Source organism: Hylobates moloch, unplaced genomic scaffold (assembly GCF_009828535.3).
Source record: "Hylobates moloch isolate HMO894 unplaced genomic scaffold, HMol_V3 SCAFFOLD_2, whole genome shotgun sequence".
Taxonomy (NCBI): Eukaryota; Metazoa; Chordata; class Mammalia; order Primates; family Hylobatidae; genus Hylobates; species Hylobates moloch.
In genome coordinates, this window is record NW_026652277.1 from 17,504,340 (window position 1) to 17,523,252 (window position 18,913).

General features: G+C 39.6%; 1 protein-coding gene across 1 annotated transcript in view; it reads left to right on the forward strand.

Moving 5' to 3' along the window:
• Positions 1-18,913, forward strand: part of MRC1 (mannose receptor C-type 1) — a 103,163-nt gene that overhangs the window by 15,532 nt on the left and 68,718 nt on the right. The window contains exons 3-5 of the mRNA XM_032165380.2: positions 2,562-2,735; positions 8,814-8,978; positions 15,820-15,933. Coding sequence (XP_032021271.1) covers positions 2,562-2,735; positions 8,814-8,978; positions 15,820-15,933 — 453 coding nt within the window. The remainder of the gene's footprint in view (positions 1-2,561; positions 2,736-8,813; positions 8,979-15,819; positions 15,934-18,913) is intronic.

Below are 18,913 nucleotides of genomic sequence, written 5' to 3' on the forward strand. Positions count from 1 at the left end.
CTAGATTCTTAATACACATATCGGGAAAAAGCCCAGGAATCTATTCAATGATTTCTATGAAGACCTGGGTGATTCTGCGGCATAGGGTCTATTGACTACATTTTGCATACTCTCCAAAGATCTCCCAGCACTTAAGATGATCCTGCTCCTCCGTTCTAGCTCCACAGAGTGACCATGAGATTGGGAACACACATTAGAACTGAAGACAGTGTCGAGAGGATGTATTGTAGGGTCTCTGTATCTCTGATGAGAACATGGGGGAGGGGGTGGAATTGTGGAACTTTTTGAAAATAGGAATTATTTTAGAAGAATGGAACCAGAATTGTAGACTTAAATGGATTTGATGGTTATTAGGAAGTTCAGACTCCAAGAAGAAGACAAATTGACTGCAGTTACATGATGTGTCAGTGAGGTAGTTGGGATTCTTTTGGCCTCATCAGTGTTGGGTGTATAGAATGGCTCAGTAATTATTAAATAGAGTTAGTTAATAAAGCTGGCAGATGTGGTGGCTCATGCCTGTAATCCCAGCACCTTGGGAGGCTAAGGCGAGAGGATCACTTGATTTCAGGAGTTCAAGACAGCTTGGGCAACCTAGTGAGACCTAAACAAAATGTAAAAATAAGCTTGGTACTGTGGTGTGCACCTGTAGTCCGAGGTATTCAGGAGGCTGAGGTGGGAGGATTGCTTGAGCCCAGGGAATTGAGGCTGCAGTGAGCCATAATTGCACCCCCTACTGCAGCCTGTGTGACAGAGTGAGATCCTGTCTCAAAAATAAAATAAGTAAATAAAGCTATATCTCATTGGCATCTATAAATCCAGCACTGAACATTTCTTGGCTAGTGATGAACAGTACAACTAACCCCAAGGTGGTCTTGACTGGTTTCCTTCGTACGAAGAAACGGTTATCCCAGTGACTAAGAATGGCACAATTATTTCTGAATACAGCATGTTCCTAATACAATATATGATTTGGAGACCATTCCCATAACTTAGTGGAACTAAAGCTAGAATAGCATTTTAAAGTTATTAACAACGACCTTATTGACAAAAAAGGAATTTTGAGGTCATTAAAAATAAACATAATATTTAAAGAGGACTTGATAATTACAATGAGTAAAGGAAAAAGAAAAGAGGTCAATAACTCACATTATTGTGCTCTTACTATGTGCTACATGTTTTATAAGCTTTATAATATCAGAATGACTAAATGTCTTTTAAGAAATTTTTCTTCCTTCTTTTTAAGATTTATTTTTTGAGATAGAGTCTCACTCTGTCGCCCAAACCGGAGTGCAGTGGTGTGATCTCGGCTCACGGCAACCTCCGCCTCCCGGGTTCAAGCGATTCTCCTGCCTCAGCCTCCTGAGTAGTTGGGATTACAGGTGCCTGCCACCATGCCCGGCTAATTTTTCTATTTTTAGTGGAGACAGGGTTTCACCATTTTGGCTAGGCTGATCTCAATTCCTGACCTCTAGTGATCCGCCTGCCTTGGCCTCTCAAAGTGCTGGGATTACAAGCGTGAGGCACTGCGCCCAGCTAATAACTTTTTCAAGTCATAGAATCTATAAAATGTAATGGAGAATTCCTACCTAGGGTAAATTCTGAATATCAGTTGGTGGCAAGAGGTCAAATACTTTAATGTAAAAAGTTGTTATCTCTACAAAGATGGAGACTTTAAACATACTGGACAATGTAGCTGTGTGCATTGTTTAGTTCTTAGTGGAGAGATGAGCTTCCTTAACCTTTTTGGCTTAAGCCAAACCATAATCAACAATGATTCTGTGTTTGTTTCAATTAACATTTCTCGTTGAACCCAGAGCTTCCCACTCAATCTGTTGGCCTTCACTTGTTGAAAAGAAAAACCTTGATTGTAGGTGGTATCTAACAGTTTTGAGTGGCTTCTTTTCATGATAGGGATTAGAGAACAATGCCAAAATGTCTATCTTTCCTTATGGTCATTGTTGAGGAACTCAGGTGAAGGCTGGCTTGACAAGAAGTGGTTGGAGGGGATTTAAGTATTGACTATGTGTTTGGGCTATACAGATTTAAGATTATTTTTTTATCTAGAGATTCCAAAGCTCCATGATTCCAATCAAGAGAAAGAACTGTTTCACAGGAAATTCAGAAGTTAAAGCTGGTGTCAATAGAGGAAGGAGGAAAAGACAGTGGAAAATGAAGTGGTACTATGAGTTATTATTACCACTTTAACTAGTACCACTTCATTTTCCACTGTTACTGGTACCACTTTGAATTGTACCATTTGAACATTTTCAAATGGTACAACTTAACAAATTAGTCTCATTTGAAAATGTTCCAAAATACAGTGGAAATGAAGTGGTACTAAGTTATTTGCTAAGTACAGACTGCTCTATGTACCCAGCAAAAGACTAGGGTAGAAGGAGAAGGAAAAAAAATAACAACAACAACAACAACAAAATCCCTGTGTGAGTGCACCAAGTGTGATCAGAAGAGTAAGACCCATTCCTTCAGCAGACTTCTTATTGGAAAGTCAATGTTCAGAAATATCACTCACATTCCAAGTTCAAGTCAATATGTTTTTCCAGCCATGTATACGCTACTAGGCAACGCCAATGGAGCAACCTGTGCATTCCCGTTCAAGTTTGAAAACAAGTGGTACGCAGATTGCACGAGTGCTGGGCGGTCAGATGGATGGCTCTGGTGCGGAACCACTACTGACTATGACACAGACAAGCTATTTGGATATTGTCCATTGAAATGTAAGTACTATTTATCACCAAGAAAAGTTGGGCACATTTAGTCTGATAATGTAGTGAAAGACCTTGAATTTATCTAGAGCATTTTTCCCCAAAGTTATTTCACATTTATGACCTCATTGTACCTACTACAGCCCTTTACAGATGTCATTATTTCCATTTTTCAATGGAGAAAATGATCTCTATTGGCCAAAGACTAGAACACAGATGATGGACTTTATACTGTAGGCTTTGTATGTGTATTTTGATTTTGCCAGTAAGACTAGACTCACCCCTACTATCTCAGCATTCCCTGAGATCATGCTAACAGGACTAGACTGCACCCCCATGGTCCCAATATTCCCTCCATCAAGTGACCTCTTTATTTATTTATTTTTTGAGACGGAGTCTCTCTCTGTCGCCCAGGCTGGAGTGCAGTGGCGCAATCTCCACTCACTGCAAGCTCCACCTCCTGGGTTCACGCCATTCTCCTGCCTCAGCCTCTCGAATAGCTGGGAGTCAGGCGCCCGCCACCACGCCCGGCTAATTTTTTGTATTTTTAGTAGAGACGGGGTTTCACCATTTTAGCCAGGATGGTCTCGATCTCCTGACCTGGTGATCCGCCCGCCTCGGCCTCCCAAAGTGTTGGGATTACAGGCATGAGCCACCGCAACCGGCCATGACCTCTTTATGTTTACCAACTATCAGTTACTCAGCGAAAATCTTCCTGTACGCAATATAATATATACTTAACACTGGAGGTAGGTAGGCATGCTATTATTTTCTCATCTCTGAAATGCCTTACCTTTATGAAACCATAGATCAAAAACAGAATTCAAAGGAAGCCACAAGCATGTGGTTTGATGGAGAAATACGTGAAGGTCCTGAATTTTGTATCAATGTCATCAAAAGGGTTCTTCACAGTGAAAATGATAGTCATGATACTCTTCTTACGTTTAAATTAAGAAGAGTGCCATTTAGTTTCACACAGCTAGAAATCAATAGAACTGGGTAATTTATATGCTTGAAGGTTTCTTAAAAATGAAAATTCAAGTTTTATTGCAAGGATGCAAAATAAGCAGTATTGCATTATCTTAGTGGGAAAGCCCCAGAACAGATGAATTCTTGGTGTTCTTCCATGCTTAAAAATCTGTAAGCAAACAGTGAAGCAGATTTTAGGTGGCGTGGAGGAGGGCATCATGTTGCAAGGCAGAGCTGGGGCTGAGGAAAGAGGAAAAGGAAATATTCCTCTTTGCTTCACGTTCCCCATCACCAGACAGCCTCTTCCTGATGCTGGCTCCACCCGTCCCAGACTTCTTACCCCCCACCCCTCACCTGCTACTTTAGACCAGATCAGAGCAGCTCTTGTTTCCTGGTATCACCCAGAACTCTTTCTCCTGCTGCCCTGCAAAGGGACTGGGCAGAGCAAAGAGCATTCGATATGGTCTGGGATGATTGTGACACCACCTGAGTCATAATAGACTCACAACTATCACAACCCAACTTTCCAGACCACAAATGCACTCGTAATCACACTATTTCAAGCATTATTGTAAAACAGTATAATTACAAAAATATCTGAGTTTGACGAACAAAAGCCAGAATTCTAAGAATTGTCCTTATTTATCTCTCTGGATTTATAATCCCTAATTATCCCACTAAAAGTCAATTTAATTTCTGAGCCCCATATACAATAGTATATGCAATTGTCTTCAGAGTGCAGTCTCTCCAATCCGAATGAATACTCACAAAAGTCCATAGGCTTTCTGTTCATAGCGACACTGCTCTCTCGGTCTTAACTGAGGTAGTTCTATTTTTCTCTCTTACGTCAATCTTTAGAAAGACATTTGATTTCCATTCAAGATTTATAGATGTCGAATTTTTGTATTCGAAGTATTTTTGTCTGAAACACTTTGAGCAATTTTTTTCTAAGATAAAGCAATACTTGGTTTTCAAGTGATAGAAAGTGTCTTTCTCCTTTACTTAATAGGAATGATATTTTCTTAATCTGTTTCATGGAGTTTCTTAAGGGTATATATTTCACGGGTCCAACTATAGCATCTTCCACATAAGTGAAATTGACAAAGGAGTTAGATGAATGTGTGATTTCATGAATGAAATGTTGAGGACAAATGGTAAGTTATTAATCACAAAGAAAACTCGCAACCTTGGAAATCCTTGGATGTGTGTTGGAGTCGTACATTGAGTTTGTTCAGTGGAATAATTTTTTAGTCTTATTACTTGTATTTATGCCTTCACTGTCAAATTATGTATTTTTTAATGTTAAATGTAAAATAATCATAGAAAATAAATTGATTTGATTTCAATATACATTAAAATTTTAAAGCACATTTTGTACATTTAAGATCTTTCTTAAAGGGCTTTATAGTTTTCCAGTCTGTTGCATTTTGTGTTCCTTTCAAAAGAGTTTTTATTTTATTTATTTATTTATTTATTTTTGAGACAGGGTCTCACTCTGTCATCCAGACTGGAGTGCATTAGCGTGATCTTGGCTCACCACAACCTCTGCCTCCCAGGCTCAAGTGATTCTCCTGCCTCAGCCTCCTGAGTAGCTGGGATTACAGGCACCCACCATCATGCCCGCCTAGTTTTTGTATTTTTAGTAGAGAAGGGGTTTCACCATGTTGCCCAGGCTGGTCTCGAACTCCTGACTTCAAATGATCCACCAACCTCAGCCTCCCAAAGTGTTGGGATTACAGGTGTGAGCCACTGTGCCCAGATGAGCATTTTATTTTATATCAGCCTTAAAACTGGCAGGTTTTATACAGGAGGATGAGGAACCAGTTATTAACCTAGTAACACTTAATAGATGCTCTCCACTGTCCGTTGCATTGTTTATTGTAATGCTTTCCTTCCATGTAGACATTTATTTTCAAGTATCATGAGAACAGGAAAAGGAAAAGTCTTGGTTCTCTCAATTCTCTGTAGCAACTTTAGCTTCCAGCATTAGTTGTGTTGGTTTACTGTGGGAATTTGAACTCCTTGGGGAGACGGTATGCAATCAGCAAACCTAAACATTCATTGAGAAATAGGTTTAAATCCCTTGGTTTAAAATATACTTTCTTTAAGTGAAAGGTCAATTGCATTTCCTTCTTACATCATTTATGTCACTTGCCTCCATTCCTAGGTTAAAAAAAACAACAACAACAAAACCCATTTTTATATCTCACATTTTCTACTCTCTCTCTCTATATATTTGGAGACAGAGTCTTGCTCTGTCACTGAGGCTGGCGTGCAGTGGCATGATCTCGGCTCACTGCAACCTCTGCCTCCTGGGTTCAAGCGATTCTCCTGCCTCAGCCTCCTGAGTAGCTGGGATTACAGGCGTGTGCCACCATACCTGGCTAATTTTTTTTTTTTTTTTGTATTTTTAGTAGAGACGGAGTTTCACCATGTTGGTCAGGCTGATCTCGAACTCCTAACCTCGTGATCCGCCCACCTCGGACTCCAAAGTGCTGGGATTGCAGTTGTGAGCCATGGCGCCCGGCATTTTCTACCATATTATAAACAAAACCTTCCTCCACTTGTCTAAAACGAGTTGTTTAAGATATCTCTATCTTCAAATATACTCCAAATTAGTCTTATTTGGATGGTCTCACCGACATAGACATGAAACTAGCAAAACATCAGATCATTATAATTTAAATGTAGCATTACTGATTCAAATTTATTTTTATATAAGCATATAATGATTTTGTAGTTAAAGCATCTTAAAAATTTCTATGCCATTGCCTGAATCAAATTTTGATATGTTTTCTTCCTCTTCGATATGTCATGGGACCACAAGTTTCATATCATGGTGTGCGGTTTGCATATTACAAAAAGGTCGATGATCGCTTCCTCATCAGATATAAAGGGCAATTAGATACAGTTAAGAGTTACAAGAGTGTAGGCTGTGTGCTTATGGAAAATTGCCTAATTTCTTAGTAAATTGAGTATTTCTCAGAACATTTTCAGAGAAGTTATATAATACTTCCTTTTTTCCTCACAAATAAATGAAAAGATTATTACTTCACGTGGCTTTTAAGCAGAATTTTATATTATTAAAAAGAAATATTCACTACATGAAGCATGCCAAAATATTTCATTTGTTTACTAGCTTCACAAACATCATATATGTGAAAAACTATCAATAATATTTTTCTGTATATCATCGGCCGCTTATAGAGTACAACCAGGTTTATGGAATTTATTAGGAATCATAAAATAGCAAAGGAAGAAATCAGCTTGTGATTTTTTACTCTGTGGAATGAAAAAGTTACAAGCAACATTTGCCATTGCTAAGAGCTCCACCTATATTAAATGTATTCTAGCAATGAGAAAACGAGACTCCAAAAGTTAATAATTTATCTGAAGTGAAGTCTCCAGTGAGCGATAGGACCTCAGGTGCAGGCTCAGGCCAGTCTGTCTGCAGGAGTCCGTGACCTTCCCTGCTGACAACCTTATGCTTCCGGAAAGACCAAACTAGAATGTGCAGACAAAGGCAAAATATCCACCTGCTGAGAAGATGTACATTTATTTTCTTTGTTTCCCCTGCCTTACTTTACTAGATCAAGGAATTTGGGCTGGTATCTGTTCTTTTAAAACATGTTTTATTCACTTTGGGAGGCTGAGGTGGGTGGATCACAAGGTCAGGAGATCGAGACCACCCTGGCTAACACGGTGAAACCCCGTCTCTACTAAAAATACAAAAATTAGCCGGGCGTGGTGGCAGGCGCCTGTAGTCCCAGCTGCTGGGGAATGAGGTAGAGGTGACTTGCAGTCAAAGCCCCAGCACTCACCTGATGGCTAACACGGCGAAACCCCGTCTCTAATAAAAAATACGAAAAATTAGCCAGGCATGGTGGCACGCGCCTGTAGTTCCAGCTACTCGAGAAGCTGATGCAGGAGAACTGCTTGAACCCGGGAGGCGGAGGTTGCAGTGGGTCAAGACCACGTCTTTGCATTCCAGCCTGGGCGACAGAGCAACACTTTTTTTTAATTATTATTTTTTGAGACGGAGTCTCCTTCTGTCGCCCAGGCTGGAGTGCAGTGGCGCGATCTCGGCTCACTGCAAGCTCCACCTCCCGGGTTCACGCCATTCTCCTGCCTCAGCCTCCGGAGTAGCTGGGACTACAGCCTCCGGCCACCATGCCCAGCTAATTTTTTTTTGTATTTTTAGTAGAGACGGGGTTTCACTGTGTTAGGATGATCTCGATCTCCTGATCTCGTCGTGATCTGCCTGCTTCGGCCTCCCAAAGTGCTGGGATTACAGGCGTGAGCCACCGCACCTGGCTATTTTTATTTTTATGTATTTAGGGGGTATATGTGCAGATGTCTTGCTTGCATATATTGCATCATGGCAAAGTCTGGGTACCCGAACTGTGAACATTGTACCCAATAGATAATTTTTGAATCCTCACCCTCCCACCCTCCCACCTTTTGTAGTATCCAAGATCTATTGTCTTTATGTTTGTCTCACTTCCCAACTCAATTGATCCGGAAAGGGAAATGGTGCCTGCCTTTCTTTCTTTAGGCGCGTGGAAGAGACTGGATGTAGTTGATCCTTTGAAACCTCATCCCCCACCTCCTACTCCATTTTAGGAGTAAAGAAAATCTCAAAGGCACCTTAAAAACAAGTAAAACAGTCTGGGCATGGTAGCTCACCTTTGTAATACCAGCACTTTGGGAAGCCGAGGCAGGAGAATGGCTTGAGAACAGGAGTTTTAGACTAGGCTGGGCCACATAGAGAGACCTCATTTCTGCAAAAATTTAAAAAATTAGCCAGGCATGGTGGTGTATGCCTGCAGTCCCAGCTACTCAGTAAACTGAGGTGGGAGGATTGTTTAACCCCAGGAGTTGGAGGGTACAGTGAGCCAAAATCACAGCACTGCACTCCAGCCTCGACAACAGAGCAAGACTCTGTCTCAAAAAAAAAAAAAAAAAAAAAAAGAAGAAGTAGAAGCTGGGGGAGGAAAAAAAAGAAAGGAAACAAAGAAAGTGCTTCAGGCAAAAATGCTCCTAGGCTGGTTTAAATAATACTGTTCACTGGAAGTGTTTTCTATGCCTAATGAACCAAATTCCATCTGATTTCTTTCACAGTTGAGGGCAGTGAAAGCTTATGGAATAAAGACCCGCTGACCAGCATTTCCTACCAGATAAACTCCAAATCCGCTTTAACGTGGCACCAGGCGAGGAAAAGCTGCCAACAACAGAATGCTGAGCTCCTGAGCTTCACAGAGATACATGAGCAAACATACCTGACAGGTAATGACATGAAAAGAAAAGTCGCAAGTAAAATCATGACTGCTTTATTTTTATATAATTTAACTTAGAAGTCAACAGCACAAGTGTTTATAGATGTTATGACAGAAGCAGTTCTTAAGCAGTTTATGCAGATGTCATGACAAATCTGTACCCTGAAAATGACAACAGGGATGGCAAATAGCTCTCATCTCCTGAGCCAACTATTGGTTGTAAGAGTCTCTAGAGCCAGTGCTAAGAAGGATTCTGAGAGCTAATCTAGAATCAGAGTAAAAGATGCCACAATCGATTAATGGTGTTGTTCTTGGACGCAAGGCAGCGGAACAATCCTGGTCAAGTATCCATCATCCAGGTCTAATCTGAAGCCATAGGTCTTTCATTAGCCTCATAGAGGTCAAAATGATAAATTAAAACACTGCTACCACCGGCAGGGGCAAGTCGGAGGCTGCTTTGAAACCCTGAAACCCTGAAACCCCGAGTTCTTTTAGCCTCCTGTCCCTCGAACCCCTAGGCTCTACCGGTTTTCAGGCTTTATTGATACTCTTTCCACAATGTGTTCGCTTTTGTTGTTGTGTTGTTTTGTGTTGTTTTGTTTTGTTTTGAGACGGAGTTTCCCTCTCGTAGCCCAGACTGGAGTGCAATGATGCGATCTCGGCTCACTGTATCCTCCGCCTCCCCGGTTCACGTGATTCTCCTGCCTCAGCCTCCCAAGTAGCTGGGATTACAGGTGCTTGCCACCGTGCCCAGCTAATTTTTTGTATTTTTAGTAGAGTTGGGGTTTCACTAGGTTGGCCAGGCTGGTCATGAACTCCTGGCCTCAGGTAATCCACCCGCCTCGCCTCCCAAAATGCTGGGATTCCAAGCGTGAGCCACCGTGCCTGGCCAATGTGTTTGTTTTTAAAATATCTGTTCTTATTAGACTGTGAAGACTAAAAGGGCTAAAGTTTGCTTGAGAAGAGAGTGTCTGTTTTAGCTTCTAAATATACACTTGGGGAAACAGAGAGATTCGGACCAGAAATTAGTGTGGGAGCAAAAGCATTCCTGATTTCTTGCCCCCAAAATCTCCTCCCTCCAGTTTCTCTGGACACAGCTAGATTAATATTAATCTGTCTCTGCTCCTATGACTGCCATGTTCAAAAAACCCCTTGTGGCTTCTCATCTCCCATCAAATAATTAACAAAATACATTTTGCCTGACATTCAAGATTGCCATCTGCCAAACATCTGTACCATTCCCGGTCTTGCATTTTGCAGTCCCGACAAAAGAAAAGTCAGTCTTGGATTCCTTGTTTTTCCTCATCCATTCTCACCCTCACATCTTTTCCCATGTCATTTCTTTTGCCTGGAATTCTCACAATTGTATACAGTTGAAATGCAGTTCCATTTCCATCTGCATTTCTCTTATTTGCTTATTACCACTTTTATTCATATAATAGCTACTTACACATATGTCCTGCTTCCTTGACAACACTATAAATTCATTAATTTGTTATTATTTATTTACTCATTCATTCATTCCCAAGATATCTGATACCCATGTGCCAGGCTTTGTGCTAGGTCCTGGGGCATCAAAGCTGACTCTGTCTTGTCCACATGCATCTTAAAGTCCAATGGGAAGAAACAGATGTAAACAAGAAAACAAACAAATGAATAGGTACCAATTATAGTAAGTCCTTCACATAAAGCAAACTGAAGGCCGTGTGGAGATCGCGTCAGAGGGGGAAACAGCTGAAAACGGGGAATGTCTTGTGAATATCTATGCCCCCTCTTCCCCCAAGGAGGTTCACACAGAGCCTTCCAAGGAAGAGTCTCACCAAACGTTTGCTGACTGACACGTTAACATGCAGCAAAATAGAAATACTTAGAAATTCAGTCTCCTGTTTGGAAAATTAGACAGTTCATGGCAAGAAGACAGTAAATGCAGTGGTTCTTCTGGGTGAAGAGGCTTACTCATCACCTTGGAATTCTGTTAAAGTGATGATACCTGGGCCGAGACCCCGAGGACTCTAGATCAGTAGGTGTGACACAGGGCACAAGAATCTGCCTTTTGTCAAACTCCCGGGTGATTCTGGGGCAGCTGGTTGAAAGACCGTATCTGGCAAAACACTGTGTTAGTTCCTGCTGTGTCCAGGTGCTAACACCAGGCAGCAGAACAGAGGGGCTAAGAGCAAAGATTCTGGAGCCAGACTTCCTAGGTCCGAGCTCTGTGAAACTGGGGGAGCTTGTGGGGATTTCCTGAGGCACCTGTACTTTGGCGACCTTGTCTGTTAAAAGAGCTAATGTGTGTGAACCAATACAAGGGCAAGAGCACACTCCCTACCTTGCCTCCTTTCTTAGCACCTACCTTTTTCCAGCTATTTTCAGATGACACCCGTCACCAACCAGAACACATCTCTCCTGTAAGTTATTATTAAGGAGACTGAGGATAGAAAAGCAATATGATGTCACTGTGGATTCATAATCTTAGAGATAGGGTTCTTCCTCTGTCTGCTCAATTATTCTGTCTTGCATTGGCCTTTGGGACCCTTCTAACAGTGGAACACAAAGAATCAGAGTGATTCATATTTACAACCATGCACAAAAATAAGGAGGAAGAGGAGAAAGTGCAGAATAGACAAAAGTAAATTTATGTAGATGATTAAGGAATAGAAAAGATGATTCGAGGCAGTCCTGTGGTTATTTGGGCAGACTTGCAGGCACGAGAGAAAATGTATCAGAGGTGGTTTGGGCACAGTGGCTCACCCTCGTATTCCCAGCACTTTGGGAGGCCGAGGTGGGTGGATCACCTGAGGTCAGGAGTTTGAGACCCGCTTGGCCAATATGGTGAAATCCCGTCTCTACTAAAAATACAAAAAATGAGCTGGGCATGGTGGCAGGCTCCTGTAATCCCAGCTACTCGGGAGGCTGAGGCAGGAGAATAGCTTGAACCTGGGAGGTGGAGGTTGCAGTGAGTCGAGATCGCACCATTGCACTCCAGCCTGGGCAACAAGAGCGAAACTTGTCTCAAAAAATAATAAATAAATAACAATTAAAAAAAAAGGAAAGAAAATATGTCAGAGGTGCAGAGGTGAAATGGTTTCAGTTGGTGTGTTTTTGGTTTTTGTGTTTGAATTTGTTTATGGGGTATGTTATCTCTTGGAAGCCCAGGGACAGAGCACAGGTTACTTTGTGCGCTCTCCACCAGCTACAGAGAAGGAGCGAGTGATCTGAGCGGACAGCGGCTTTGCCCAAGCACAGACTCATTTCCTGATCCCCGGACTCTGCTATCAGACTCGGGCTGCAGGAAATGCTTCCCTAATCAGCCAGGGCTTTTCTTGTCTATCAGGACAGCAAACAAGCCCCAGGAGATCTAGAGGCTGGGTTCACCTCAGTTACTTACTTGAATCTTATCCAAGCCTCCGGAATTTCAGTCAGCAAATTTTCGCTGGCATCTGGATAAGAATGGCATCTCTAATGAGATTTGTAGTACTTCCTGCCTTTCTTTAAGTAAAAAATGTCAGGCATTAGGACAAGAAAAAGTCTGACAGTGAATTTAAAAAATAAGGGAAAGGTATTCCCTCCCCACTGCTTATTTCAAAGAAAGGGATGACACTCGGTGTTGATTGAGATATATTGGGGAATAATCTGGAAAACAGTGATGTGAGTGTGTGATGGCGATCTACTCTATTTTGGAAAATATGCCATTAAAATGAAAAAACAACCTACAAAGTATTTGCACTTTTAAAATAAGTTTTCTTTTATGTGAGGGTTTTGAAAAGCCAGTATTTTTTTTTTTGAGACAGAGTCTCACTCTGTTGCCTAGGCTGGAGTGCAGTGGCACCAGGACTTAAGTGATTCTCGTGCCTCAGCCTCCTGAGTAGCTGGGGCTACAGGCATGTGCCACCAAGCCTGGCTATTTTTTTGTATTTTAGTAGACACGGGGTTTCACCATGTTGCCCAGGATGGCTTTGAACTCCTGAGCTCAGCTATCTACCAGCCTCAGCCTACCAAAGTGCTGGGATTACAGGCGTGAGCCACCATGCTCGGCCAGAGTCAGTATCATTTTTTAAAAATGTAGAACCTGGTTTGATGACTCTAATTAACTTGTCTGCCAATTACTGAAGAGCTACCATGTACTAGATTCTGGGCTTTAGTTCTAAAGCCCACAGCAGCCTCATGAATGAATATTATTAGCCCCACTGTATAGATGAGATAACAGACTAGGAGGGAGAAGTTAGGAAACTTGCTTAATGCCTCCCGTTTAGAAAACAGCTGAACTGGAATTCAGCCCTGTCTTCCATTTCACCCTGCCTGTGTCTCACGCACAGAACACCCGGGGATCCGCTGGTTCCCAAAGCACTGATGAGAACCCTTAATTTTGTCAACATTTCCTGGCTCCAGTAAATGTATTCCAGATTGGTGGTGATCTGATTTCATATTATCTGCCAGGTGAAATGTTTCTGCCCGGCAACACGTTTGCACACTACCCACAGCTGTTTTATCGTCTTCCCTTCTGTTTCTACCCTGAAAAATGCTCGGACGTTCTATGGAGTCTCTGAGTCCTGAATCAGATTTATGGCTCCATATGTGCAGGATGAGGATTTACAGAACTGAAATAAGATATAGGAAGTGAAATTTGGCTTGTTTCCCCGATTGTTTTTACCCATTTCCTTTGGTACTGCCTGAAAAACACATTGGACCTCAATTAAAAAAAAAAAAAAAAAACGAAAATAAAAAAAACCAGTGTAATATTGGACATTTGTGTATCTTCTATTACATCTAAGTTCAAAAGTTGGTGTATAACCATTTCAGACAATATATGCAGAAAAGTTACACCATGAGCATGTGAGGCTGGGCGCAGTGGCTCACGCCTGTAATCCCAGTGCTTTGGGAGGCTGAGGTGGGAGGATTGTTTGAGTTCAGGAGTTCGAGACCAGCCTGGGCACTATAGTAAGACCCCAACTGTACAAAAAAAATTTCTAGTTTGAGTTGGTGTCTGGAAACAAAACAAACAACAAAAATTTAGCATGCGGAATTGTTGCTTTGTGCGGCAATACTAAAATATTTTGGTCTGCTCTTTTATAAAATTACAAAAGCATATTAGAGAAAATTATTTGTGGACAACACTCATCTGCTTTAAGAGATATATTTTAACCCAAGGTTTGAATTTTGCTTCTAAGTCACACCTTTTGCCAGCCTTAATTCAATATGAAGCTATTGATAATAATAATAATAATAATGGTAATAATAACGGTAGTAACTTACATTTATTGGGCATATACCGTATGTCAGGCCTTGTTTTAAAAAGTATTAACTAATTCAGTTCTTCAAGGCAAGTTTATAAGTACTTAGAGCTGGTAAAAAATGTCAAAAGATAATTCTCTTAAAGAGCTATTATCGTTTCTCATCATGCCAAACATAGTAATTTAGTTATGCAGTCTCAATATCTACTTCAATTCTTCTTTAATCAGCGAATTATTTATAATTTTTAAAACTTAAATACATTTATTTTCTTAATTAAGTTTTTTAAAATCCCAGAGTCAATTGGTTTTGGGAATAGCTAGTATTAAAATGCTACTTTTAGGAGCATGTCCTGTAGAATACATCTGTGCAAGTAGACAGATAATTATATTCAAGTTAGTACAACTTTACAGAATTTGTGAAAATTCTTTTAAAGAATTTTTTTTTAAAGGTTGTTGAGTATAGTAGTGTGCACCCTGTAGTCCCAGCTACTTAGGAAACTGAGGTAGGAGGAACGCTTAGACCCAGGAGTTTGAGAGCAACCTGAGCACCATAGTGAGACTCCATCTCTAAAAAATAAAAATAAATTTTAAAAATGTTTTTAAAAGCCAAAGGATAGTTTTTATTTTAATTAATTGCTTTTAATCAATTAAAATAACTCAGAACAGAGAATTCTCACTGACGGTTTTAAAAAAGATAGAGGTGGCCGGGTATGGTGGCTCATGCCTGTAATCCCAGCATATTGGGAGTCTGAGGTGGGTGGTTCACCTGAGGTCAGGAGTTTGAGACCAGCCTGGCCAACATAGTGAAATCTCATTGCTCCTAAAAATACAAACAAACAAACAAAAAAAATTAGCCAGGCGTGGTGGCAGTTACCTGTAATCCCAGCTACTCAGGAGGCTGAGGCAGGAGAATCGCTTGAACCTGAGAGAAGGAGGTTGCAGTGAGTGGAGATTGCGCCACTGAACTCCAGCCTGGGCCACAGTGCGAGACTCCATCTCAAAAAAAAAAAAAAAAAAGATAGGGTAATAATAGGTTAGAGTGTTTCCCGCTGAAGAGCTGAGGTCAGTGTTGTTTCTGGTTTTATGACTTCCACATCAGTCCTAGTACAGAATTTGAAACATTGTAATTTTGACTTCTTAACTTCTTAAGCAAAGCATCCTTGGTGTTAGCATAAGCACTTAGTGATTAGTATTTAATCATCATTTTAACAAAGAAGAGAACTTGATTTTAAAAAGTCATAAAATAAAATTCTTAGAATAAGTTCTGAAATATGCAGTGGAGGTAACACCTAGTCATATTCACAGAAGAAGACTTTACACTATCCTTGAGAAAGTAGATAATAGTCAAGATGATGGGGTTTGAAGCCTCATTAGATCTGGGTTGGAACCTTAAAAATCTTACCAGATTAGCTATGCTCCCTTAGCCTCAGTTTCCCCACCTGTTAGTGAAGGTAATAATTTTACTTGCCTTAGATTGTCAGGAGAATCAAAGGAGATGTGGTAGGCATGATTATTGTCACTTCCCTCAGTTACATTTTGATTCAAGCACTCAATTCTGAATTTAATTTCAACTGTTTTCTGAATGCCAAGTTCTTGTTTGTTTTGCTTTCTTTAAAAATATAGGATTAACTAGTTCCTTGACCTCAGGACTCTGGATTGGACTTAACAGTCTGAGCTTCAACAGCGGTTGGCAGTGGAGTGACCGCAGTCCATTTCGATATTTGAACTGGTTACCAGGTAGGGTTAAGCTTGTCTGTGTCGAATTAATCCAAATTTAAGTCATCTAGACGCCATGAAGACGTTTATTTTCTCACCTGTTGATCTCAAAGAGAAGAGTTGGGAGACTTCATCAAATACAGTTCATTTCACCTTGTTTTGAAATCTACGCTAGATTTCCATATACTGAATTGTAAGGTTATACCAGCTTCCTGGGGTAGGGATTTGCCTGCCAGGATTCTCACACAAATCAGTAAAGGTCTCTGTTTAAAGTTTCATTTCTCAGAGTATCCCTGATATGTTGGGTATTATATTCAAAAGCAGGTGTTGTGGCTACTCTTAAACATGATTTACTAAATATGCTAGCTGCATTGTTACTATATACTTGCTGCTGCATCCACTTTGTCAACATCCTTGAGAGGATTAGCCAACATCTCTTTGTAAAGTTGGACAAGTGGATTGAAATTATTTTGGGTTGGAGAGTTTTTTTATGACTGCACGTTGAGTCATGAGGTATTTGCAATATTGCTGTCCTTGTGACAATGATTTTAACATCTACATTAACACTCACTTTTCCTGTTTTTGATTTAGTAGCATTGGCTTAAAAATACTGTCTCAGTTACAGCTTATGATATTCCATACAAGCATAAAAATTCATTAGAGGTTTCTTGACAGTTAGTAGTTTATAGATACTATAAACTAGTATCTAGACTAGTTTAGTATAGATGCTAAACTAGTATCTAGACGAGTTTAGTATAGATGCTATACTAGTATCTAGACGAGTTTAGTATACATACTAAACTAGTATCTAGACGAGGTTAGTGTACATACTAAACTAGTATCTAGACGAGTTTAGTGTACATACTAAGCTAGTATCTAGACGAGTTTAGTGTACATACTAAACTAGTATCTAGACGAGTTTAGTGTACATACTAAGCTAGTATCTAGACGAGTTTAGTGTACATACTAAGCTAGTATCTAGACGAGTTTAGTGTACATACTAAACTAGTATCTAGACGAGTTTAGTGTACATACTAAACTAGTATCTAGTTGTAGATAAAACCTACAACAGCTTTCTAATTTTTTTAGAGGATAGAAAATGCTGTGAACTAATTATTTCTACATTGTGATGACATAAAAGTAACAGAATATAAAATAACTTTACATATTGAGCAATTATTTAGAGAAAACAAAAAAATGATATAAAGTTTTTATCTTATTCACCAGTACCAACTGGTGTTAGTAGCCACTTGAGGCCTTCTACTGGGTATAAATCCAATCCCCACCCCTCAATCCCACCCCGTGCCTTTTTTCTTTTCTTTTTCTTTTTTTTTTTTTTTTTTAGGAAAGAGTGCAATTAATGATTAGTGATGTCTGCCATGGGTGTGGGAAAAGAGAGAAGTATCATACTGGTCACATCTTTACTTATCAATTCTCCCATGGGCCAGACTATTATAATAGGGTGTTCTTCAGACAGTCAGACTTCTTTTTTAAAGCCATTGAGTGGTTTTTGCATTTGGCTTAGAAAACTAAATTCTCCGTTTTTTTTTGTTTGTTTGTTTGTTTGTTTTGAGACAGGGTCTCACTCTGTTGCCCAGGCTGGAGCACAGTGGCACAGTCTCAGCTCACTGCAACCTCAGCTTTCCTGGCTCATGTGATTCTTGTGCCTCAGCTTCCCAGGTAGCTGGGATTACAAGCATGCACCACCATGTCTGGCTAATTTTTTTTTTTTTTGTAGTGATGGGATTTCCCCACATTGGCCAGGCTAGTCTCGAACTTCTGAACTCAGGTGATGTGGCCTGCCTCAGCCTCCCAGAGTGCTGGGATTACAGGCGTGAGCCACTGCGCCTGGCCAAACTCTCCATTTTCTATATTGGTTTATTGTATTAAAAGAAGAAAAACTTCAATAAAATAACATTTCAAATAGATGCTAAAACATGAGAGAAAATTTTTAGAGAATATATTTTGGTTTAAATAAACTAGATTTTACTATGAAATTCCAGTTTCAAAGCATTACTTCAACATATGATGGTTACAGTGCTGTCACTCAAGTCTTGAGCTAATAATCAGTTCTATTTTTTTCTGGAACATGGGACGTAAAAATTTCTGGAATATGGGAAGAGTTACTGCAAGGGAATACATATAAAATATCCTTTTTTTGTGGGTGAAGATTTTAGGTGTCTGTCTACCCATTCAGCCAGATGCAATTAGAGAATACTAGTTTGGCCTCAATCAGATTATTAGACAATAACACTTATTAGGGGACTAGAATTTATTTTTCTGTGTTGCTAAATTTTTATGCACATTAGGTAGTCATTTAATTTATTCAGTTGGGGGTGATGATTACGATATTTAACCACTTGCATCCTACAAGTTCAGGGAGAAAATTTCCAGGTTAACTTTGGGTGAAGTAAAGAATGAAAGTGGAATATGATTAAGAAAGGGAAGCAAATGCTTTTTAAAGTTAAACTTCAATTCCTAAGAAGTAGTTGCAAGATTAAACTGCCTTGTGAAATAGTATGAGAGTTTCTTCCAACGAAAATTAGAGATCTTGCACAAATTAAAAATCGGTTTCATGTAAGTTGTTCAGTCAAGCATTCAACTGGATAATTACCAAGTAATAAATCTCTGTCTCAAAAAAAAAAAATATATATATCCACTTTTGAAGGGAGGATATTTTGCATAAATGATGTACAAGTGTAAATTCAAATATATAATAACTATAAACCACTATAGTGGTTTATATATCTATATATAAAGTGTTTATATATCTATATATAAAGTGTTTATATATCTATATATAAAGTGTTTATATATCTATATATAAAGTGTTTATATATCTATATATAAAGTGTTTATATATCTATATATAAAGTGTTTATATATCTATATATAAAGTGTTTATATATCTATATATAAAGTGTTTATATATCTATATATAAAGTGTTTATATATCTATATATAAAGTGTTTATATATCTATATATAAAGTGTTTATATAT